The following is a 24,591-nucleotide window of genomic DNA, read 5'->3' on the forward strand; positions in this document are numbered from 1 at the left end:
TACTTTGTTTTTTCGATACGATCAAGTAAGGGCATGTCTTGGCTTGTACACTGTTTCCTATCCTATTAGGCGCCAGTAAATCCGTCAGGAGCATGTCGCCTTCGTCCTGAATATGTTGCCAGAAGCTAAAATCTTTTAAATTTCTTCTTAACACCTTGCCATAAGTTGTGGGTTTTTATTCCGGCTACTTTTACTGGATTCGTTTTCCTGATTTTCTGGCTTCTTTCATAGGTTCATTATAAGGGACGACTCCACTTTGGGGGTTCTACATATGTTTAGAATGAAAACGCGGGGTCTTGCTTCTTTTTAGCGCCATGACGTCTATCAGGAGGCAGTCCGCTCCGTGCGATTCAATTTCGGGCTCTGTTGCCGTTAGTGTTCTATAGACCAAAAAGACTTTGGCGGCTTTTTCTTCCTTGACGCTTCCATACGTTTTATAATCCCGAACTTTTACTTTTTTCTTGGTTTCTTGTAGGACTATGACATCTGGGAGTTTTTTTTTTTCTTTTTCGATGTTTTGACTGTGGAGCTCTAGGTCCTCCCGCTTTCCATGGAAGTTCCTACAGTTCTATTGACATATTCTTATCTCCATCTGGACCTTCGCCAGGATTGGCTTCAGGGAGGGAGACGCATTTCGCTGTGGTGGAGACCACTGGTCCTGCTGCTGGAAAGAGTTTGCCCATCACCTTAACCAGTTGCTTGTCATGCTTCCGTACTAGCTCGTTGGTTGGCTTTGCTACGCTTCTAAATACTCTTATTTTCTCTGCTAAAGAGTCATTTTGTTCCCTGGCCTCGTTTCTGATAGCTGTGAAGCGCGCTCCGGTTTGCTTCAATATTGTTTTGCCTTTGTTCAATTTCTTTAGTCTGGTTGCCACTGTTCTTAATATGCTCGTTATACCTTCGTGATTGTGTTTTTTTCTTATTCTCCCAGTTTTCCATCAACCTCTTTTATACCGGTGGCCCTCTTGCAGGCGAGGGTGCCCTCGAGGATGCGTTTAACGGGGGGGAGGGAGGCCCTCCGCGCTTCCTGTGTTAATATCGCGGGTTGTTGGTCAATATATAGTTTACTATCGTGCTGCTGTTGCGTTACTGCCTTCATTGTTCCCTGAATGATTCTTTCCTGTTTTTTATTATTACTTCAACTTCTTTAATTTTTTTACTCCCGTGGGAGGGTTAAGCGTCCTCCTCACCGATTGTGGCGCTCTTTCCCACCATTTGTAAAATAGCGCCGGGTAAGACCCAGAGCGGTCTCGCTTTCCCTCGGTCGTTGCCCAGGGCTCAGTTTCTCGATCTTCTTCCCTTTCGCCGTTGCTGCTGCTGCTGCGGGTGAGCATGTTGAGCTGCTTGTCCCTCCGATCGCTGAAATTGCGTTTGAGGCTTGCCATTCCGTTTCCTGTTTCCCTTGGCGGGCGATCTCTCGTATCTGATCTTACTTTGGTCGGATCCCGTGAAATGTTCTCCCTTGCACACGATGCACCTCGGTGTGCACGTGGGTATGCCTTCGATCGCGTGCTGTTCGCCGCACCTGTAGCAGAGGTTTCTTCGTTCTTCCAGACAGACGTCTGAGGAATGTCCCGGTCTTCTACAGTTGTAGCATGCGTTTAATTTGGGTCTGAAGAGGTAGCAGTTATGGATTCCTCCGTCGAACTGAATAGAGTCGGGGACTCTCTTGGTGTTGGTGAAGGTGATGAGCAGGGTTTTTGATCATTTTTCCATCATTATTGCGTTCACAATGTCTACCTATGGGTTGACTCTAACATGTCTTCCATGATCTCGGAGTGTCTTTGGTCTTCCAGAAAGTGATACGCCATCCCCTGGATGCTGTTGTCCGGTGCCACCACGTAGGCACACGTTGACTAGACTTGGTCTAGTATTTAGATGCTTTGTATTCTCCGTCGCGTTGCATCGAAGGGGTACTCATCATAAAGAAGTTGTTAAAATGGTTGATCCTTACTTGGCCATGTTGTTTGATTTCCCAAGAGTTCACTCTCATGTCTTGGGACAGGGCGTACAGTAGCGTAGTAAACGTGTGGTCTCGAAGTCGAAGTCCGCCTCTCGTCCGTTGTGGCAGACGCGAGAGTGGTTTCTTTTTATGTGGTGGCACATTATCGATGGGCCCTCCCCATTTATCTGGCTGGGCTTGCCGGTGGCGTTCGTCGGTGTCATAGCTGTATCATATGGTATCTAGCTGTATTCTTCGCGCGAGCAAGATTATGGGCTTTCATGGCAGCTTGGATTTATAGGCGTCGGTCTACAAATTATTTCGAGGAAATTTCTTCTCCATGTGCGGCGTCCTCCATTGCGACAAAGCTGTTGACGACCTCGGGGGGCAGTCGGTGACGCCTATAGCGCCCCTAGTTGCGCTGGGCCTAAAGTAGGCCCAGCTTGGCTACATGCGGCCGGGGGATGAAAGTGACCCTTAAGGGGCAAAAGGGGGTCTTTCGGGCCTCAAAAAACAGCGGCGGAGCTCCAGGCACTCTCTCTGACCTTCTGAGAGGAGGTCCCGGTCTTCTAGTGCACATAGTCGCTCGGAAAAACAAAAACTCGGCAGCCCATGCGGAGCACATTCGCAAAAATGAAAGTGCCAAGCGTTGCTTTTCTCAACCCAAGAATGGTGCCTAAGGGCTGCGTTCTAAAACGAACGGCTGCGTCCCAGTTGCAGGGGGTAAAGTGTACACTCCATTAAAAGAGCTAAGATGCAGTACTACACCACCACATATCTTATTGAAGAAATCCAAATTCATTGAGATAGGCAAAATGGTAAATTATTTGTGCTACTACAAACAGCGAATTCCTAGGCTGGAGAACGCGAGATATTTTTACTCAAGGGCATGCAGAGGAATATTCTGGGGTATTACGCGGCAAAAGCACGGTATAATTATCAGGCACTGTCACGGTTCCCAGCGCATGAGAGGCTACACTGGATGTAATGAAACGTACACCCAACAACTTACCCAAAGGGTAAAGGCGAACGTTCAAAACGAAGTACTCGACAACTAAATGATCACACAAATTTTAGTTTTCCCCTCCGGATGCGCACGCTCTTTTCTCTGCTTCTTAAGCTTACGGCATTGCTGTCTACGCTGCTTTTCCGTATCTTCCCCGCTGCGGGTCTTTTTTGTCTTCTTCTACTTCAGCTCGTGGCAGGTACGCCGTAGTGGGGGACCCTGGAATAATTCCGACCATCTGGGATTCTTTAACCTGCACATATTGCACGCTACAGGGGCGTTTTCGCATTTGCACCCATCTAAATGTGGCCCGCACGGCGAGGGTTTGATGCTGCGCCCTCGGGCTTAGCAGCGTAACGCCATACCCACTAAGCCACCACGGCCGGTAACGGCTGCTAACTATGGAGCAGAAGTGAACTCCACCGTGTGTTTCTTCAGGAACTTTGCCGTCTGTGCAACAAAGCACCATTCTTTCGCACCAGAAAATTTCAGAAACTTCCCAAACTGCATTACCCTTTCTCCCTTTAGACTGCAAGAACTGTTGTTCCTCTTCATATCACAATACCGATAATCTCATAAGGCGAGCGACAAAGGAGAATATGTGAGCCGAGAGCGAAGGCACAAACCCCGTAAGATAACTGCGCATGTGCAGGAGTTTACCATGGGCACGGCTAGACAATGCAGCATCTACCGAAAACCACGCGCTCCGCTGTTCGCGATTCATTCCATCGTGATAATACATAGAAGGATCGGAACTTCTGGAGCCATTAATATTTTGGGAATTTTCATGCTGCATCAGCTAATATTGCACAATAGCAAATAATGTGAACTGATGCTTACTCCTTCAGGTGTTATTTATATTTCGCGGTGACGCCGTATTTCTTTATTTTTTATTTTCCATTCTCTAGGATGGAGAAGGTCGAAGTAAATGCTTCATTCAAGATGCTCGAGGAGCCACCGACCCCCGCACGAGCCGCAACAATAACAGGCACATGCACATGGTCACATAATTCTGAAGCATTTTAACAGGGCAACACATAAATTTGGAATATGAATTAAAATGCAAAGAAAACATAAATGTATATAATGCACACTTCAAGATCAGTTTATAGCTTCAAAATCAAAGGATACAAAAGTAGTTCTGAGCATAAATGCATATAATGCACACTTCAAGATGATTCTATAGCTTCAAAATCAAATGATACAGAAGTAGTTCTGGAGCATCTTCACGGAACAATAGATGAATATGGATTGCAATACATTGAAAACAAATGTTTATAATGCCGACTTCAAAATGATACTGTAGCTTCAAAATCAAAAACTTCAGAAATAAGTCAAATAATGTGGTAAGATTAATGCAGAGTTAAAAAGTGTTAGCGAGTTGTGAAACATCCTGACTAGGCCTGACGGTTCATGAACAGTTAAAATTCTAACGGTGTAAAGTTGCCAATCTATAGGCCTTTATCGTAAAAATACGTGCCTCTATTGTGCTATCCACAGCGTGTTAGAGAAGGTATTCAGAGACCTGGATTGGAAAGAATTGGAGATAAGAGATAATGAAGAATACCTTAGTAACTTGCGATTCACTGATGATATTGCCTTGCTTAGTGACTCAGGGGACCAATTGCAATGCATGCTCACGGACCGGGACTGGCAAAACAGAAGGGTTGGTCTAAAAATTAATTTGCAGAAAACTAAAGTAATGTTTAACAGTCTCGAAAAAGAACAGCAGTTTGCGATAGGTAGCGAGGCGCTGGAAGTGGTAAGGGAATACATCTGCTTAGCGCAGATAGTGACCGCGGATCCGGATCATGAGACTGAAATAATCAGAAGAATAAGAATGGGCTGAAGTTCGTTTGGCAGGCATTCTGAGATCATGAACAGCAGGTTGCCATTATCCCTCAAAAGAAAAGTGTAAAACAGCTGTGCGTTTCCAGTATTCACCTAAGGGGCAGAAACCTGGAGGCTTACGAAAAGGGTTCTACTTAAATTGAGGACGACACAACGAGCTATGGAAAGAATAATGATGGGTGTAACGTTAAGGGGGATAAGAAGAGAGCAGATTGGGTGAGAGAACAAACGCAAGTTAATGGCATCTTAGTTGAAATCAAGAAAGAAAAATGGGGCATGGGCAGGGCATGTTATGAGGAGGGAAGATAACCGGTGGTCATTAAGGATTACGGACTGGATTTCAAGAGAATGGAAGCGTAGCAGGGGGCGACAGAAAGTTAGGTGGGCGGATGAGATTAAGAATTTCGCAGGGACGACATGGCCCCAATTAGCGCATGACCGGGGTAGTTGGAGAAGTGTGGGAGAGGCATTTGCCCTGCAGTGGGCGTAGCCAGCATGATGATGCTGCTGCTGATGATGATGATCGTATAATCTAGTCATAAGTTTTGGTAGGCGACACAGAAGCATTTGATCGCCATAATTAGTTCGGGACCGAGGAACTATCCATATTTCTGTGTGACGAGTAAGTCGCGCATGTTGACACTGTACTAAATTATGTATTTCAGCGAATATCTTCTAATGTCTGCGATGACTGAGGTAAAATTTCCATAATATCCTTTGGGTATATATGTGCTGAATATTAGGAAGACTATACTTTTAAAATCTGGTCCCGTATGTGCTCTATATGGTAAGTTTTCAATATTGCGCAAGATTTTTTTTGTAGTAGTAACAATTTTTTAGTGTTCGGTTCAGCTGTCGAACCCCGTACCAAGTGGCAAAACTGTATGTGGGAGGCGAACAAAGTACTGTATATTATGAGCTTTACTGACGCAGGAAAAGTATATCTATTTCGACTTAATAGGCCTACAGTGCGGCTAACTTTGCAGGGGACGAAGTTAACTAGGTTATCGAACAATAGATGGCAAGAAAATATACACCACGAACTTTAATAGTACTATTTTTATCCGTAATGAATGGAGTGTTACACTTAAGTCTTATAGAATACGTGTACAATTAGTGCGATAATAACGGTTTTTATTCTGGTGACATTAACTTGAAAGAACTTCTACATGGACCACGTGCTCAGCTTTCGAAGAAATACATTTGCTTGGTGAACTAACTTGTTGGGAAAGACAGGGGATATAAATATGCTAAGGTCGTCAGCGTACACAATGAACTTTGCCTCTTCGTGGATATGTGCAACATTATTGACGTAGAGGTTGAACAGCAACGGGCCGAGTATGCTCCCTTGAGGGACGTCTGAAACTATTTCCTCCAAATGTGACTTTAGTTTCTTTTTATTCAGGTACCCTAAAGGCCCATATGGGCATTACATAGGGGTGTTACAATAAATTAGTGATAGATACAGTATACGCACCTAAACAGATAATGCATGCTAAAATAAAAAAAACACAAGCGGGAAAACAGGAAAAAAACAGTAAGAGCAATGCAGCGACACATCCTAAACGTTGACGATACCTATAGAAATAAAATGAGTGTTACACAAAGTCAGCGTAGCTTGGTCACTCCATATAAGGAAAATTCTTCCTAAAAAGGTAAACATGTTAGCAGATACAGCATGAAACAATGAAAAGCACAACGAGAAAACATTTTATTCAGTACAAGGAACTCTGTGCTAACCTAGAACAACACCATTTGCGCAAGGAACATCAAAATATGGTGAGGAACGAAAAGTAAAATAAGAAAAAAGAGCACAATAACACAGTGATGCCTATAACGAATGAGCAAGAGCATACTACATTAGTATGTTAAAATAGTGTTTTAGTTTTGTTAGGAAATCATCATGGCTTAGAGCTGATACAATTTCATTTGGTAACATATTCCAGTGATAATTCGCGAGAAAGAGGGGCGAGTGACTCAACAAGTTTGTGTTCAAGAACGGGCTGCACTTTAAAGGGATGATCAAGGTGCGGGAAGATACGATGGCGGGCCTGATGTGGCATGCGCTGAAAGACGACCCGCAGTGATATAGCTTATGAAAATCGGAAAGAAGTCCTATCAGCCTTCAATTTTCTAGCGAGGGGAGATTTAGAGATATGTTAATGTTAGTGATGCTAGATGTTCGTGAGTAATTTTTCGTGATGAAGCGGGCTGCTTTGTTTTGGACTGACTCGAGCTTATTTATGAGGTACGACTGACGCGAATTCCAAATAAAAGACGCGTCCTCCATTTTCGAACGAACCAGTGTCACATAGGCTAATAATTTAGGGGACTTATTTGCTGAGTAAAGCTTACGCCTAACGTAGCCTAACGTAGCCGCTGCTAGTAATCGCTTCGATGTGATGATTCCAGGAAACGTTTGAAGATAAATGAATTCCCAAGTATAACATTGTGTGTGCATGTGCAATACTAATGCTGTTCATAGAATAATGGGTAAGCCTCGTGTTACTAGATCTAGTGAAATCTATAGCCTTAGTTTTTGTATTTACACAAACTGTTGACTGCTTGTGAGGTAGGACTTTAAAAATTCTAGTGGGAAGCCTCTTATACCGTGTCTTTCAACATATTCAAATAATGCGTCGTGATTAATAAAATCGGAAGTCTGGGTAAAGTCTACATAGGCCAATGGACAAAAGTTTCAATGGAAAGTTACGGAGGATGAAGTCTTTTCGGTGAAGAAGCGCGAGCTCCATTGACAGATTTTTTTTTTAAAACCGTACTTAGCCTTTGAAGGGAGTTGGCATTTCGAAGTAAGCGAGGACAACTCTTTCGAAAGAAGTTTTTATAAACGTTCGGAAAGTATTGGGAGAATAGAAATCAGTCGGTAATTTCGAATGTGCATTTATTGCCCTTCTTATGCAGTGCGACAGCCCCTGCAATCTTCATTCGAGAAGGAAATGTTGCTGTGGAAATACGCAAATTGTAAATATAGACTAAAATAGGAGCTTTATCATGAATGACATGCTTGATTGGAAGTATGTGGAAGTCATTAGCGCCATAACTGGAGGTGTTACGAAGGTCGTGGAATATTTAACAAATCTCTGCATTGTTGAATGGCTGCGACAAAATTGCGTTTTGGTTGTACGGCTAAGGACTTTCCAGTGGCTCTGATAACTGCATAAGGCCTCTGTGCACGACATAAACATTAAACGCATTTGCCATGTCTTGTCCAGTTTTTACATGTCAATCTATGCAATTTTTTTCTATTTGCTCAGGGGTTTCTTTCCACCCAGCAATAGCCCCATTTATCTTCTTCCATAGTTTATGACTGTCTCCTACACAGAATAGAACTTGCTGAAATAGAATGACTTCTTTGTTCTGTTTAATTCTTCTGACAATTTATTACGGAAAACCTTAAATTCTATCTAGTGTACAGGTTATCTTATCTCGATGAGCCTGGTAAACAGCCTTTCTCGGTTTTTAATTTTTCTTAATGATTGTTTAGATAGCCACGGTTTCTAATGCTCTTGTGGCACATGGTTTCTGGAGAAACGAATTGATTTCTATATATTGCAACGCATTTCTCTAAGTCGTTATAAGCTACCTCAGCATAAGCTTCAAGAAAAACTTTGTTCCAGCACACCTGCTTAAGTTCCGAGTTGAACATTTCTAAAGAACGTTGAGTCATTGATTGGAAAGTGATACCTGTTTTCCTTTTAAATCACGAGTCGGGCATCTGATGCTAACAAACAAACAAATGGGCATATGATGACCTATTGGACTACTTAAAACAAAACTTGTAGTACATGACAGGTCATACTTTGTCCGGAAAAAAGGTGAAGAATAGTCTCAGATGTTGAATAATTCTAGTCACTGATTCTATAGCATTAGCACATTCTTCAGAAGCAAATACTCCTTCAAAACTCATTTTGATAGCCTTTTGCAGGCTAATATTGATGTTGAAGTCTCCACCAATGAGAACACTTTGCCTCCTCTCGCTCACCATAGTGAGAAAAAGATCCAAGAAAGTTCAAAATGATCATAGTGCCTTCTGGTGGACGACAGCACACAGCAAGAAGAATTCTATGGGTATCAACACATAAGATTTCAGTCATACAAATGCAGGGAAATTCAGGTAACTGGCCACCTGACATAGAGTCATCTATCAATAATGACACACTTCCTCCACGTTAGCCTGACCCATTGAAATAAAATGTTTTCTTTTTAGGAAGCTCAAAATATCAACATCATTATTGTACCAGGTTACGCTTAACATCATGGCATTACAGCATGCATTTACATCATCAAAAATGCTTTCCAATTCTTCTATTTTATTGTTTACGGACTGTACATTCATGCGCAAGCAATTTGATCCCTTTCTCCCTGTGCGCAGAGAATCAAACCATTCATCCTTAGCAACGTAGCCTAAGCGCACCATGCTGTCAGAAAACAACCAATGGCTAGCTAAAAGGTATTGTTTATGAATTGTGGCTTTTAAGGTCCTGCTCGCACTTTATCACAACCGCCGTATCACCGTACGGCCTGGGGACCAGTACTTTGCCGTTTCTATACCATACAAACTTGAGCTCTGAGTTATTTACCCAGTCTCTGACAACTGCAAACAGCTTTCTGGAGCGATTTCTGATGTTTTCACACTTGTACACAATATCCTGGCTCACCTTAAACGATCTTCTTTTTCGCCAGCCAAGTGTCTCTCTGTTGCTGTCATGCAAAGCACATGATGATGATGCCCCGAGTGCTTTAACTAACCTTTAGCTAAAATTCTAAAATTAACAATTACTCTCCGGTCTGCAATGCCTGAGAGCGAGAGAAAAAAAAAGAGAATAGTGACTGCAATAGTGCCAACAAACTTGCCAAAACCATCAATTAGCCAGGCCAAATGCTTATGGGGTTTTGCATGCCAAAACTACTTTCTGATTATGAGGCACGCCGTAGTGGAGCACTCCGGAAATTTCGACCAGCTGGGGTTCTTTAACGTGCACCTAAATCTAAGTACACAGGTGTTTTCGCATTTCGCCCCCATCGAAATGCGGCCGCCGTGGCCGGGATTCGGTCCCGCGACCTCGTGCTCAGCAGCCCAACACCATAGCCACTGAGCAACCACGGCGGGTAACGCTAGTTGCGTAATGCATTCTGGAAGCCACGCGGGCACAAGCGATTACTCTGGAACCTTCGGCAAGGCATGTATAAAAGCCGACGCGCTTGATCCGCAAATCAGACTTCCGGCGATCGCCGATTCTGCTCGCCGCTATCGCTGTGCTTGAGTGTATATTTGTTTTGCAACACTTCGCTCCGTTCGCAACGTGCCGAACAAGACATTTGCAAAGGGGAGCGCAGTGGCCTTGCCAAAAAAGGAGACGTGGACAGGAAAGACCGCCTTTCCTGTGCACGTCTCCTTTTTCAGCAACGCTTCTGCGCTTCCCTTTGCGAAAGTCATGCCGAACTAAATAGTCCATCATCATCATCAGCCTGGTTACGCCCACTGCAGGGCCAAGGCCTCTCCCATACTTCTCCAACAACCCCGGTCATGTACTAATTGTGGCCATGTCTTCCCTGCAAACTTCTTAAACTCATCCGCCCACCTAACTTTCTGCCGCCCCCTGCTACGCTTCTTTTTCCTTGGAATCCAGTCCGTAACCCTTAATGACAATCGGTTATCTTTCCTCCTCATTACATGTCCTGCCCATGCCCATTTCTTTTTCTTGATTTCAACTAAGATGTCATTAACTCGCGTTTGTTCCCTCATCCAATCTGCTCTTTTCTTATCCCTTAACGGTACACCCATCATTCTTCTTTCCATAGCTCGTTGCGTCGTCCTCAATTTGAGTAGAACCCTTTTCGTAAGCCTCCAGGTTTCTGCCCCGTAGGTGAGTACTGGTAAGACACAGCTATTATACACTTTTCTCTTGAGGGATAATGGCAACCTGCTGTTCATCATCTGAGAATGCCTGCCAAACGCACCCCAGCCTATTCTTATTCTTCTGATTACTTCCGTCTCATGATACGGATCTGCCGTCACTACCTGCCCTAAGTAGATGTATTCCCTTACCACTTCCAGTGCCTCGCTACCTATTGTAAATTGCTGTTTTCTTCCGAGACTGCTAGACATTACTTTAGTTTTCTGCGGATTAATTTTTAGACCCACTCTTCTGCTTTGCCTCTCCAGGTCAGTGAGCATGCATTGCAACTGGTCCCCTGAGTCCCCTGAAGCAAGGCAATATCATCAGCGAATCGCAAGTTACTAAGGTATTCTCCATTAACTTTTATCCCCAATTCTTCCCAATCAAATACAAAACGATACTCTCACAGCAGGACAATCTGGAGAGAGGGTGCGCTATGAATTTATTGGGCTGATAACATGTAATACAAGATCAGTTAACAGGTATAAAGTGTTTTATTAGGCGTAGCTTAATATAAGCATAGGGATCCTGGAAACATATTCAGTAGCTCCCGACTTTTTACGAATTAAAGGCTTGAAATCTCCCGCAGGAATAATCCAAAGTTCGATGAAAACTCTTCAGGCGAGAGTTGGCGTCAGGCGTCAGGGGAGAGAAATGAAACATAAAACGACGTTTCGAAACAACTATAGGTTTCTCGCTCACAATAAAAATGAGCGCATGAGGGGCCGATTATTTATCTCAGGTGGTGCAGGGTACTCACGTAGATCTCGGGGAGATTACTCCGTGTCAGGTGAATTGTGTTTCTAGTCGTTCGAATATGTAAAAATTCTAAGAGTAGTCTTAAAGATCGGCGCTTCTCTGCCGCGATTATGCTCGCAGCATGCCAATCGTTGATGTGGTTCGTTACTGTCTTATACGATGCCCACAATCGAACTTTCATAGAACCGGCATAGTCGAAACTATTTTCGAATGTGCTTCACAGGAGCTCGCTTAGTACTTTACCAAGCTACGTGTCATATTCCAAGAGCTGCTACGGTCAGGCGGTGACAATTTCGCTGGAGCCAGTAGACTATATTCGAGAAGTAGGAGACACATTTCTTCACCTAGTTACCTCAAGCGCAGTAAGAAGGGTTCTGTGCTGAAAGTCGGTTTTGAAAAAGCAAGGCACTTGAGGTATCGTTTATGACTGAATATAGAGGATGTGCAGAATTCCTGTATGCCTTCAGAAAGCATAAAGAAGTGAAATAGGATCTCGGCAGGTGCAGAAACCACTCATTCGGCTCTGCGTGGAGGCTCCCTATCGAACTTGTACTGAAGGCAGGCATGGCTAGCTGGGTGCCTTGGCGGTGAACAGGGACAAGCACCTTAAAGGCACCCGGTGTAGCAGACTGACACACTACAGCACCATAGTCCATACGTGTACGTATGAAGCTCTTGTGCAGGTTTATTACAGATTTCCTATTACTGTCCCATGTGTGCGATACATTTTTGAGAAGGTTAATTGTTTGTAGAAGTATCTGTTTGAAGTGGTTTGTGTGCGTAATGAAAGTTAGTTTCGAGTTTATTATGACGCCTAAAGATTTGTGCTCTGTATTGGGAGATAACTGCCGTGCACAGAGCGTTACATTATGACCTGGGACAAGGTCTCTTTTTCTTGTGACGTAACGCAGGAGCTTTTATACGAAATCAGCTTAAATCCATTCTCATTTACCCATTTTGACACTTGGCTCAAATCAAGCTGAACCTGCCTCTCGCAAATGATGAAGTTGTAAGATTGAAAACAAAACTGCTGCTCGCCTACGTACGCAGAGTAAAATCCTGTAGGTAGTAACGACGTACTCAGAGAATTCAATACGGACAAGGTGGTCTGTTGCGCACCTACTTCACCTATAACCACCCTGGTAATGATCTAATAAGTTATTCCTTTCTAAAGAATAAATGAAGCGCCTGTTTATCATTCTTTGCAAGAACTTAAGAAAGAAACAAGTCATTGCATGATATCGATCTGTTGCGGCTCCGTAGTGGGCAGCGCAACCTGGACGAAGTACAAGAAGTAGTGGGTTGTACGGGCGCAGACCAACAGCCTTTTGCAGGCTATTTCCTGTTGAATTCCTGATTGCACCTCGTACCTTGGTGCTCCCTAAGGTACATGTTAAGGCAGCGTCTCGTCTGCCCAAGGTACTTATTGCCGCACGAAAGTTGAACAACGTACACCGCTCCCACCGAGTATGCCACGAGCTGCCTCGTGTGTTTGATGTGGCAAATGGCCTTGGACGCCTGCTTCGGTCTATTGACGCGATTGCAAATCTTGTTTAACGAGTTTTTAGCTGAAAAGACGAGTTGAACACCATATTTCGTGGCGGTCTTTTTGAAACCATTCGCTTGACTCGAAAGTGCACCGAGGAGCCTGCGGCAGGCATATATGGTGTTTTTTTTTTTTTTTTTTGTTAAGTGCACTGGCAAAGTGGTCCCTGCCATAGGAATTTCAACCAGGTTCCACTACAGATAGTGCATAAGTGTCTGAGATGACATGTCCAAAATTTATGGATAAGTATGTTCTTTGCGCAATGTTGTAAAATGTTGACTCTTTACTATTTATCAGACATGCCACTGTAGGAAAAATAAAATTTTCCGTTATTACGCCCCTACATTTCAGTGGAAGTCCTCTCACGCAGTGCTGTGTGCATTTGAATCTCCAACAACCACATACGTTAAGGCATTTCATGTATGAGGGCTAGAAATTCTTGTATATTGAGCTGATAATTAGGGGTAATGTAGAGTGTGCATATTCTTACAAGTTTATTTAACAGTACAGCTTGAACTGCAACTGCATGGAAGTTCTAGGCGCCGGCATGCAATACATTTATGAAGTATTGTTACAACACTATTCCAACACTACAACACTAGTCCTATTAGGGTTATTATACTTACACGAAGGTATTCCGCCCTCGTCAGCAGCAGTCCTTGAGATTGTTATTCTGGCGGCTAGCTTCCCACGCTATGCGTGCCGCCATCGCACCTGGTTAAGCTTCTCCTAGACGCTAGAGTTATACAATGCCCGCGCAACCTTGAGCGATAGGAAAGCGCGTTTCCCCCCCTTGGCCGGCGGGGACGGGAGGCTTTGTTCCGGCCGCAAAGCTCTCCATGTCTCAGTAAGGTGCCTGGTGGTGGTCTCGTACGGACGATGCCCTCTCGGTGAGCGCAAATTTCCCCTCATCTTTTAAGAGGTTCAATACTTACAAGCATTTGTCTCGCAAACCATATTTATTTCACGGAAATTTTCCACGTCTCAATAATTTATCTCGTCGTATTCGAGTGCTGAGTGCCGTGTTATAGTTTGTTAACGAAGCTTTCCCTCAAGTCTAAATATTTTAGGGCAGTTTTCCTTGTCTCTAAAGCCACTCGAGTTCGCTCTTCTCCTCGGGCAGCCATTTTTCCAAGAAAGTATGCCCAAGAAGTACACCGACTATCGCGGACAACATGAGTCCCTTTCCACGTAAGTGTGAGGCTCGGAGCAGGAGCTGTGGCGCTTGAAAGTAGCCTGGGGCCTGACGAACCAACCGACTGAGCTATCTTTCCGGGCAACATCGAAGGGTCACGAGTTCAAATCACCTGTTATGTTCCTTTTTTTTTGCCCCTTCTTTTTCTTTTTTTCTTTCTTTTCATGTCTTTTCCATTATTTTATCACTGTACGGGAACCCTCCTAAAATAAAAAAAAGAAAGATATATATCTTCAAATATGTATGTCCTCACATGTGCAGGTCATTAATACCAGGTTCTCTAGCCGAGTGCCACCCGTGCGGTATAACCGAGCTCAGATTGGTCCACCTTGACTGACCAAATAGGGCACCACTGTAGGTTAAATGAGGCGTACAACTCCTGCGGGACCCGCCGTGGTTACTCAGTGCCTATGGTGTTAGACTGCTGAGCACGAGGTCGCGGGATCGGATCCCGGCCACGGAGGCCGCATTTCGATGGGGGCGAAATGCGAAAACACCCGTGTACTTAGATTTAGGTGCACGTTAAAGAACCCCAGGTGGTCGAAATTTCCGGAGTCCTCCACTACGGCGTGCCTCATAATCAGAAAGTGGTTCTGTCACGTAAAATCCCACAATTTATTTTTAAATTTAACTCCTGCGGGGACGGTACAGTATCCGCCTCCCGTGCAAGAGGACCGTGATTCAAATCCCGGGCCGCACAATTCTTCACCGGAAAATACCAGAAAAAAAAAGCCGTGTGTAGAGAAAATTGCACAAACAGGCCTGGAGTGCGGCCTGATCCCGGTGACCAGAACCGGTAACGCACTCTCTCACCAGAGCAGGATTGGCCACCCTGGTGCAGTACTTGGCCACAACCTCCTATATGAACACAACAATCAAACCCCGGCCCTCAGTCCCCAGCAGCTGCGAAGCAACTGACCACGGCGGCGGTCAGACCTGCGACGCTGCAGAGGGTGCTAAGAATGCCTGGCTCCGGACAGGCCGCCATTGGAATATGAACCTGGCAACGTTTAACGCTAGAACGTTATCTAGTGAGGCGAGTCTAGCAGTGCTATTGGAGGAATTAGAGGGCAGTAAAAGGGATATAATAGGGCTCAGTGAAGTTAGGAGGCCAAAAGAAGCATATACAGTGCTAAAAAGCGGGCACGTCTTGTGTTACCGGGGCTTAGCAGAGAGACGAGAACTAGGAGTCGGATTCCGGATTAATAAGAATATAGCTGGTAACATACAGGAATTCTATAGCATCAACGAGAGGGTGGCATGTCTTGTTGTGAAACTTAATAAGAGGTACAAAATGAAGGTTGTACAGGTCTACGCCCCTACATCTAGTCATGATGACCAGGAAGTCGAAAGCTTCTATGAAGACGTGGAATCGGCGATGGGTAAAGTCAAAACAAAATACAGAATACTGATGGGCGATTTCAATGCCAGGGTAGGCAAGAAGCAGGCCGGAGACAAGTCAGTGGGGGAATATGGCATAGGCTCTAGGAATAGCAGAGGAGAGTTATTAGTAGAGTTTGCAGAAAAGAATAATATGCGGATAATGAATACCCTTTTCCGCAAGCGGGTTAGCCGAAAGTGGACGTGGAGGAGCCCGAATGGTGAGACTAGAAATGAAATCGACTTTATACTCTGCGCGAACCCTGGCATCATACAAGATGTAGACGTGCTCGGCAAGGTGCGCTGCAGTGACCATAGGATGGTAAGAACTCGAATTAACCTTGCCTTGAGCAGGGAACGGAAGAAACTGGTACATAAGAAACCAATCAATGAGTTAGCGGTAAGAGGGAAACTAGATGAATTCCGGATCAAGCTACAGAACAGGTATTCGGCTTTAACCCAGGAAGAGGACCATAGTGTTGAAGCAATGAACGACAATCTTATGGGCATCATCATTAAGGAGTGCGCAATAGAAGACGGTGGTAACGCCGTTAAACAGGAAACCAGTAAGCTATCGCAGGAGACGAAAGATCTGATCAAGAAACGCCAATGTATGAAAGCCTCTAACCCTACAGCTAGAATAGAACTGGCAGAACTTTCTAAGTTAATCAACAAGCGTAAGACAGCGGACATAAGGAACTATAATATGGATAGAATTGAACAGGCTCTCAGGAACGGAGGAAGCCTAAAAGCAGTAAAGAAGAAACTAGGAATAGGCAGGAATCAGATGTGTGCGTTAAGAGACAAAGCCGGCAATATCGTTACTAATATGGATGAGATAGTTCAAGTGGCTTAAGAGTTTTATAGAGATTTATACAGTACCAGTAACACCCACGACGATAAGGTGCGAGAGAATAGTCTAGAGGAACTTGAAATCCCACAAGTAACACCGGACGAGGTAAAGAACGCCTTGGGAGCTATGCAAAGGGGGAAGGCAGCTGGGGAGGATCAGGTAACAGCAGATTTGTTGAAGGATGGTGGTAACACTGTCCTAGAAAGGTTGGCCGCCCTATATACACAATGCCTCATGACCTCGAACATACCGGAATCTTGGAAGAACGCTAACATAATCCTAATCCATAAGAAAGGGGACGCCAAAGACTTGAAAAATTATAGACCGATCAGCTTACTGTCCGTTGCCTACAAAGTATTTACTAAGGTAATCGCAAATAGAATCAGGAATACCTTAGACTTCTGTCAACCAAAGGACCAGGCAGGATTCCGTAAAGGCTACTCAACAATAGACCGTATTCACACTATCAATCAGGTGATAGAGAAATGTGCGGAATATAACCAACCCTTATATATAGCCTTCATTGATTACGAAAAAGCATTTGATTCAGTCGAAACCTCAGCAGTCATGGAGGCACTGCGGAATCAGGGTGTAGATGAACCATGTGTAAAGATACTGGAAGCTATCTATAGCGGTTCCACAGCCACCGTAATCCTCCACAAAGAAAGCAACAAAATCCCAATAAAGAAAGGCGTCAGACAGGGAGATACGATATCTCCAATGCTACTCACAGCATGTTTACAGGAGGTATTCAGAGACCTGGAGTGGGAAGAATTGGGGATAAAAGTTGATGGAGAATACCTTAGCAACTTGCGATTCGCTGATGATATTGCCTTGATTAGTAACTCAGGAGACCAATTGCAATGCATGCTCACTGACCTGGAGAGGCAAAGCAGAAGGGTGGGTCTGAAAATTAATCTACAGAAAACTAAAGTAATGTTTAACAGTCTCGGAAGAGAACAGCAGTTTACGATAGGTAGCGAGGCACTGGAAGTGGTAAGGGAATACATCTACTTAGGGTAGGTAGTGACCACGGATCCGGATCATGAGACTGAAATAACCAGAAGAATAAGAATGGGCTGGGGTGCGTTTGGCAGGCATTCTCAAATCATGAACAGCAGGTTGACACTATCCCTCAAGAGGAAAGTGTATAACAGCTGTGTCTTACCAGTACTCACCTACGGGGCAGAAACCTGGAGGCTTACGAAAAGGGTTCTGCTGAAATTGAGGACGACGCAACGAGCCATGGAAAGAAGAATGATAGGTGTAACGTTAAGGGATAAGAAAAGAGCAGATTGGGTGAGGGAACAAACGCGGGTAAATGACATCTTAGTTGAAATCAAGAAAAAGAAATGGGCATGGGCCGGACATGTAATGAGGAGGGAAGATAACCGATGGTCATTAAGGGTTACGGACTGGATTCCAAGGGAAGGAAAGCGTAGTAGGGGGCGGCAGAAAGTTAGGTGGGCGGATGACATTAAGACGTTTGCAGGGACAACATGGCCACAATTAGTACATGACCGGGGTAGTTGGAGAAGTATGGGAGAGGCCTTTGCCCTGCAGTGGGCGTAACTAGGCTGATGATGATGATGATGTTACAACACCGCCAGACGACGCGGTAGCCTCGTCGCGGTCATTGCAACTAATAAGTTACTGGCGGAGAATGTTTGAATGCTTAGCTTTTAAATGGACTTTCTGCACACACAGCACCTCTGGGTAGAATTGACGGAGGAGTTTTTAAAGATCGTCGAAGTTGCGGAGGATACCTTTGACACTCCATTGTATTATTCGTGTGTCCGTATATTGAAAATAAAATTGTGCTGTGTATATCAAACCAGAAAAGCACGTCGATTTTGTTTTTTGGAACAGCCGCGTTAATAGCGCCGCTCCTTCGGCTCTCGGTTCTGGGTCTGGCTGGGCGTTTTGTCTATCGTCTCTTGCGGGCGGTGTTTTCCTTGAGCGCCTCGCCTCGCAAGACGAGACCTTGGAGCCCATCAGCCCGGAAATAGATGGGCTCGCCTTAGCCGCTGGTATAGCGAAGTGCAGGGAAATCAGGACAAACTTGCGGTGCCGCGCGTGAAGTGGGCGACCATCCACGGCCGTCGTGATGCTGGCCCCCGATGCACCAGTTTGGCGAAGGATCAGTCTTGTGCAAATGATGGAGAAAGACGTTGGCGTGCCCCTCTGAATGTTATGTTCTCTTTCACTTTGATAGCAATTATTCCTTCTCCTCCCTGGTCCACAAGATCACAAGATCTTGTGGACCAGGGGTTCCACAAGATCTGGATTCCACAATATCTGGGTGGCCACCAACCCAATGCACGCAATGGGCCGCAGAATCAAATTCGTCAGCAGAGAGATTTTTGGCTCAGCACTTCGCGCACGTAAGCCGCCTTCGGTAGCTGTGGGCAGCAAGGCCAAACCTCTGGTACTTGAAACAGCGTTGCTGGTTTGGCATGTATGGGTGTACTCTGATCTTGATATACCTTGTTCCGAAATTATCAGGCATTGTCAAAGGTTAGTGTCTAATCTCGGTCCTTTGTACATTGATTACAATTTCGTCCATTCATCCATCCAGGAGGTCCTCATCGCTTAAATCAGGCCATCCTCTGAAATTACGTTTCTTGTAGTATTCATGGCTCGGCGTGCATTTATGGTGATAGCAATATTACCATATGCCACTGGGTTCGTTGGCTTGTCGTACTACGCTTTGTCTCAATACTCAAGTAATAGATTTCCACTGATCACTTTGGCGGCTTTATAGCCACTTCCAATGGTCTCTATGAGGCACTTCAACAAAAGGAAGAGTGAAATAATTGTGGCTTACTTGCCGGCTTTCTCGCTATGAATTACATAGAATTTCGGGACGTCCCTATGTTCTTTACAAATAATTTTAAGGTAGCGTCGGTGCGCCCCCTTTCTGAGAGACGATCCATTGAGAAGGGTTTGGAAGGCTATGAAAGATCTCCATTATATTCGGCGACGATACCAGTCACAAATCACCCAGCCCAACGAGGGGACACGACAGGGTATGTGGCGAAGCAAGCCCTACCATTCTTGCTGCACATTGTCACTATAGCCATATTGTCACGTAGTAGTGACGGTGAAGAAAGCCGAAAAACTGTGAGTGATGAAACTGACTTTTTACGGGGCGAACCTGTGCCCTCAAAAACAGGCTACACTCAAAGAACGACAACAGCGGCTAACACAGCCAGTGGTCGTCGAAAATCTGATCAGTGTGTCAAAAGCGTCGGCTTTTATACTTGAGTCATCGAATGTTCCAGAGTAATCGCTGGTGCCCGCGTGTCTTATGGCGTTTTTCATTGGTCGATCTGGAGCGGCCGCCGAAGTCTTCGAGCGAGTGCTCGAGTTTCACAAATCCGATTCGGCCAGCGGAGCGCAAGAACGCTCCGCGGGGGATCACACAAGAAGTCTCTGTACACGTCACACAAACCGGTTCCGGAAACCATGTCCGACTTCCGCTCTGTACGTTGTTTCCACGGCAACCGAAGTCGCCGTTCCCCGTGCGTAATTTGGCCGCGGCAGTCTCAGAGTCCGTCATTTCCATGTCGCGCCCGTAAGGATTGTGCATGGACAACGTGCATTGAAGGCTTCGTACAGCACCTGCGTCACCTAGTAATCGCTGTCGTCCGAGCTCTCATCTCTGAACGCGAGCTCTACAGCAGCACAGAACGCGGCCATTTTGCGAAGCAACACAATGTTGTGCGCAGTTTTGCGTACCGAGAGGGTACCGATTTCGCTTGTAGACGGAAATGACGTGAGCTATTCCGTCAGAATCCGCGCCTCGGTGGCGGAGCAAGTGAGAGCGATCCGGCGCGGAGCGAGTTGATCCGAAACGACCAGCAGAAAGCGCGAACCCGCTCCAGATCGACCAGTAAAATTCAGATTCGTTGCCACGGAGCAAGAACTCCTGCTCGGAATCGACCAGCGAAAAACGCCCTTAAGGAAAGTTCTACGCAATCCACCTTTGTATGGATGGATGTGGGTGGATGTTATGAGCGTCCCCTTTGGAACGGGGCGGTGGGTTGCGCCACCAAACTCTCGCTATTATACTGCCTAATGTGTTACCTAGGTTAAACTATAAAAAACGAAAAAAATGCGATGAACTCACAACAACCAAATTTTCTGATCCCCTGTTGTGGACTGTGCTTTTGTACGTCTCCATTTTTTTTTTGTCGTTTCCCTACTTTTCATCCACCAATCCTCCAATCGCTTCTTACTAATCCCTATTGCGGACATGTTTCCTTTTCCACTGCTCTTGCTGAATCCAAGGGCTTCAAGGAGGCCAGTGGTGCCTAAGTCGACCGCTGGGTAGACGTCTTCACATTCTAATAAAATATGCTCCATAGTTTCCCTAGCTTTACCGCAGCAAGCACATGCTTCTTCTTTCTTCTTATCTCGCTTTATAGGAGCGTGTTCTAAGGCATCCTGATCTCGCTTCGAAAAGTAATAAGCTTCCCTTTGAGTTATCATAAATTGCTTCTTTCCTGATTTCGTTTTTTCCTCTTAAGTAATTATTCATGGCAGGTTTCTTTTCCATTGCCGCCACCCATGAGTTTATTTCGGCCTCTCTGACTTTCCGCTTGACGTTCTTTGTTGCTGAGTTGCCCACCCTACAGGCCGCATACTTGCTGGTAAGCTTCCTAGTTCTCTTCCTCCACTGTGAATCAATGTTTTTCCTGTACAGATACCTCAACACTCTCCCAGCCCATTTACTTTCTTCCATATTCCTCAGTCGTTCTTCATACTCAATTTTACTGCGAGCTTCCCTCACTTCAAAACTAGTGCAGCCCATATCACCCTGCACAGCTTCATTTGTAGTCTTCCCGTGAGCGCCCAATGCGAGGCGATCCACTGACCTTTGGTTCCCATCGAGTCCTTTAGCGCTGCATTGTGGCGCCATCGTGTGGTGGCCACGAGAAACAATTTGGCAGGAGCCGCTGCGCACCGCGACAGCCGCCCCACACGAGACTCGCGACCAAAGAAGCAGCGTGTGAGACAAGACCGAAACAACGTGTACGCGCCGTCATATTTTGTCATCGTCAGCTAGCCATGGAGCCTGTTGGTGAATGCTTTATACCCGGAGGTTTCTTCAGCGTTAAGAGCTTCGGCAACGCTTTACAAGCTCCTCCTTGACCTGAAGCCACTGCACCTGTGGCGTAAATTGAATAAGTAATAAAACAGTATGAGTACGCACAAAACCACATGACTCGAATACGGCATGAGGTGTAGTTCTTAGGGCGAATATCACGTTTCAACCACTGCATGCCTTGCTTTATGGTGAGCCATAGTGCTAGCCATACATACATACACAGGCCAACAGAATGGCCATCAGAATGCCAATTTGCATACGTTATTTACCCACACAAAGTGCATGTACATCTACAAAAATGGGAAAAATATTATCAGAATGTCCGAAATCGGTTACACCTCCTGTTTGTGGGGTGCCTGCCTTCCTCTTAGAACGCGCCGCGGTACGAACACAGCAGTCGACCTCGTCCTTTTTTTTTTCAACTGGTCCATGTACACAAACCGCGTCGGTATGAAGTACAGATGTCTGAGTGACAGCGAAGGCGCCGGACACAGACGCACCACTCGACTCCAGAAAACGCCGCACGGGAAAATGTGCCCTATAGTACATACCGTACTACATCCCGATTTGCTAATCAAACATAAAAGCTTTCTGCAAATAAATATTACTTTACTTAGTGCCGACAAGAATAACGAAACGGCAACTAGGAACGATTGCTAACTAGCGCCATCAGCTGCTTCCCCAATGCGCACCGTTTCTCACGTAAGCCCAGCCGTTCAGGCGCGCTTTTATCCGACAGATAACTACACCGACATCACGAGCATTCGTTGAGCGTTTATAAAGCTGCAAGTGTGCACGGTGTGAAGTTGCGAAATGATGGCGTTCTAGAGGCGGGCGCGTAGCGGCGATAAAAAGAAACACTTCGTGTTTCACTCAACCAGGTCGCCCGAACTCAGAGATCGCTTGTTTCGCTAGCTCAAACATACGTTTGCGAGATTATTCGTATGAGTCAGTAATGACAAAAACAGAGAGGTAAACTGCATATGCCAATACACACCTGTCACAAAGTGCTTCCGGCACAGTCTAGATGCTGCTGACGGCTGCCATGGACGCCCTTGCGCACCTTGCCGCTTCACAGCCCTAATCCCGGCTTCACGGTGCTGTCGATCGTGTTTACCGACGGAAATCGGAAACATCGCATTGCCCTGCTGGGATGGTCACGGGAGGTGCAGCCGCAAGCGACACACGACATTGGCATCGTGCCAAATTTCAATGGCAATAATGTTCGAAAGGCGTTCCGTGCGCGCGGCAGTGAGAATGGCAAGGCTCACAAGTGAGTGAAAGAACTTTACTGAATGTCCGGCGAGGACGGGTGAACTGGACAGCCAAGATTTGTTTGTCTAGAGCTGGGCTACACAGAAGCGAATCCCACTCCTCCTTGCTGAACTTGGAGTATCTCGACCCGCACACCCAGGGCATCTATGCTAGAGTGGAGGTCTGCCCGTAGGACGGGCAGGCATCGTCACGATATACGTCGGAGTAAACTTCGTGTAGAACGGCAAGGCACGGATATGTGCCGGTCTTTAAGAGTCTAAGAGGAAGAGCTGGCGCCCTATTCCTCTGACAAGTGCAGCGCCTGCCACGGCCGGATTCAACTCATACTGAGGAGAGAGTCGAGTCCGGCCGTGCGCCTGCCAAACAGCTTCGGTCTTCAGCCGCTAAGGCGATACGCATGCCAGTTCGGCGTCGCAAGAGGCGGATTCGCGTCACACATACGTGCAATCAGATGACACAAGTTTCTGTTATAAGAGACAGCAGATAGATCCATCGATAAAATTCTAGAAGCTTCCAATACATGCAGGCGCGCCCTGCTCTGAGAGATAACATTTGTTAGACGGTGAAACGTGGTCACCCGATAAACAAGTACATCTGTCAATCTATGTTATAACCAAGGTTGGTAGCACACACCAGGTTAACTCAGGCCGCCCAGGAAGATAAAGAAAATGGTGAAACATGGAGCAGACAGGAGAGATTGTAGAAGGAGGACAGGAAGATGAAAGGTAGGAGACAAGATAGGAAAGGGCGACCGTCCGCTTTGTCGTTGGTGTAGTCAGCCGGAAGGTGCCGTTTGCATGCAATGAAAGCCAAATAGGTGTTTTACAGCAGCCGAGCGGCCATATAGGTCCAAACACCCGGCATGGGCTCAGCCTCCAGGATCCACTTTGCCATGGACACGGGTAAGCCACACGTGGCTACACGCGAGAGGGTACAACCTCCATGTGCTTGGGTCCTTGGTGTCGCAACCCACGGAGCACCTGCTAACACAAACTCCTCTTTGGGGGTTCCACTGCTAACTTCAGTGAAATGCACACAACCGCATGACCACACACCACTACCCTTTTGAGCAGACATTTTGCGTAGGTGTGTATGATGTCAGCTGCTCACACCTTTCCTATAGATATCTAATAGTAAATGACCTAAATCACGCTCTTTGTCACAGCGAATACTCCTACCCTGCACGTTGACTCTTTCCATCGCCACTGCGTCCTCGATGAGAGTGGTAGGAATTAGTGACGCACAGTGGATCACCGCGTCGACGCCCTTCATGGCTTCCCGCACGGCTTGTTTGTCACACACATTCGCCACCACGTGTTTCATAGTCTTGGTGATCGGGTGCCCTGCACATGGAGATCCAGGAGTGAACAAGTCAGGACCAGATAGCAGTCATAAAATCCTCAGTCGTGTGATTTTGCGGCACTTTCCTAAAACCTCAATGTGGAAAACGAGAAATGATGTTTTACTTATTTTTCTATAGCCATTACGACAAACGCGTATTGCAACAATATGTATCCAGCAAAATTCCTGTCAGTGCTAGCGCTTTCATATTTGGACTTAGCGTACGTCACCGACTAGATGGGCTGGAGATGTAAACTTATGACTTTGGCGAGTGCGAATAGTTTGCAGTTCACGTACATCTTAAGTCAATTACCCTTGTTTCTACGTTCCCATAATTGTGAAAGTAACTCATTTGTGCTTGAACTTACAGCTTACAGAACTTTCTTCAGCTGCTGGTGCCTCCTAGTAA

At 45.7% G+C, this 24,591-nt stretch overlaps 1 protein-coding gene across 2 annotated transcripts in view; it reads right to left on the reverse strand.

Annotated features, from left to right (window-relative positions):
- LOC126524381 (sterol-4-alpha-carboxylate 3-dehydrogenase, decarboxylating-like) overlaps window positions 1–24,591 on the reverse strand; it is a 73,242-nt gene that overhangs the window by 18,482 nt on the left and 30,169 nt on the right. For both annotated transcript variants that reach the window (XM_072287374.1, XM_050172713.3), the window contains exon 3: window positions 24,020–24,184. In XM_072287374.1, the coding sequence (XP_072143475.1) occupies window positions 24,020–24,184 (165 nt within the window). The remainder of the gene's footprint in view (window positions 1–24,019; window positions 24,185–24,591) is intronic.

Source organism: Dermacentor andersoni, chromosome 3 (genome assembly GCF_023375885.2).
Source record: "Dermacentor andersoni chromosome 3, qqDerAnde1_hic_scaffold, whole genome shotgun sequence".
NCBI classification, from domain to species: Eukaryota; Metazoa; Arthropoda; class Arachnida; order Ixodida; family Ixodidae; genus Dermacentor; species Dermacentor andersoni.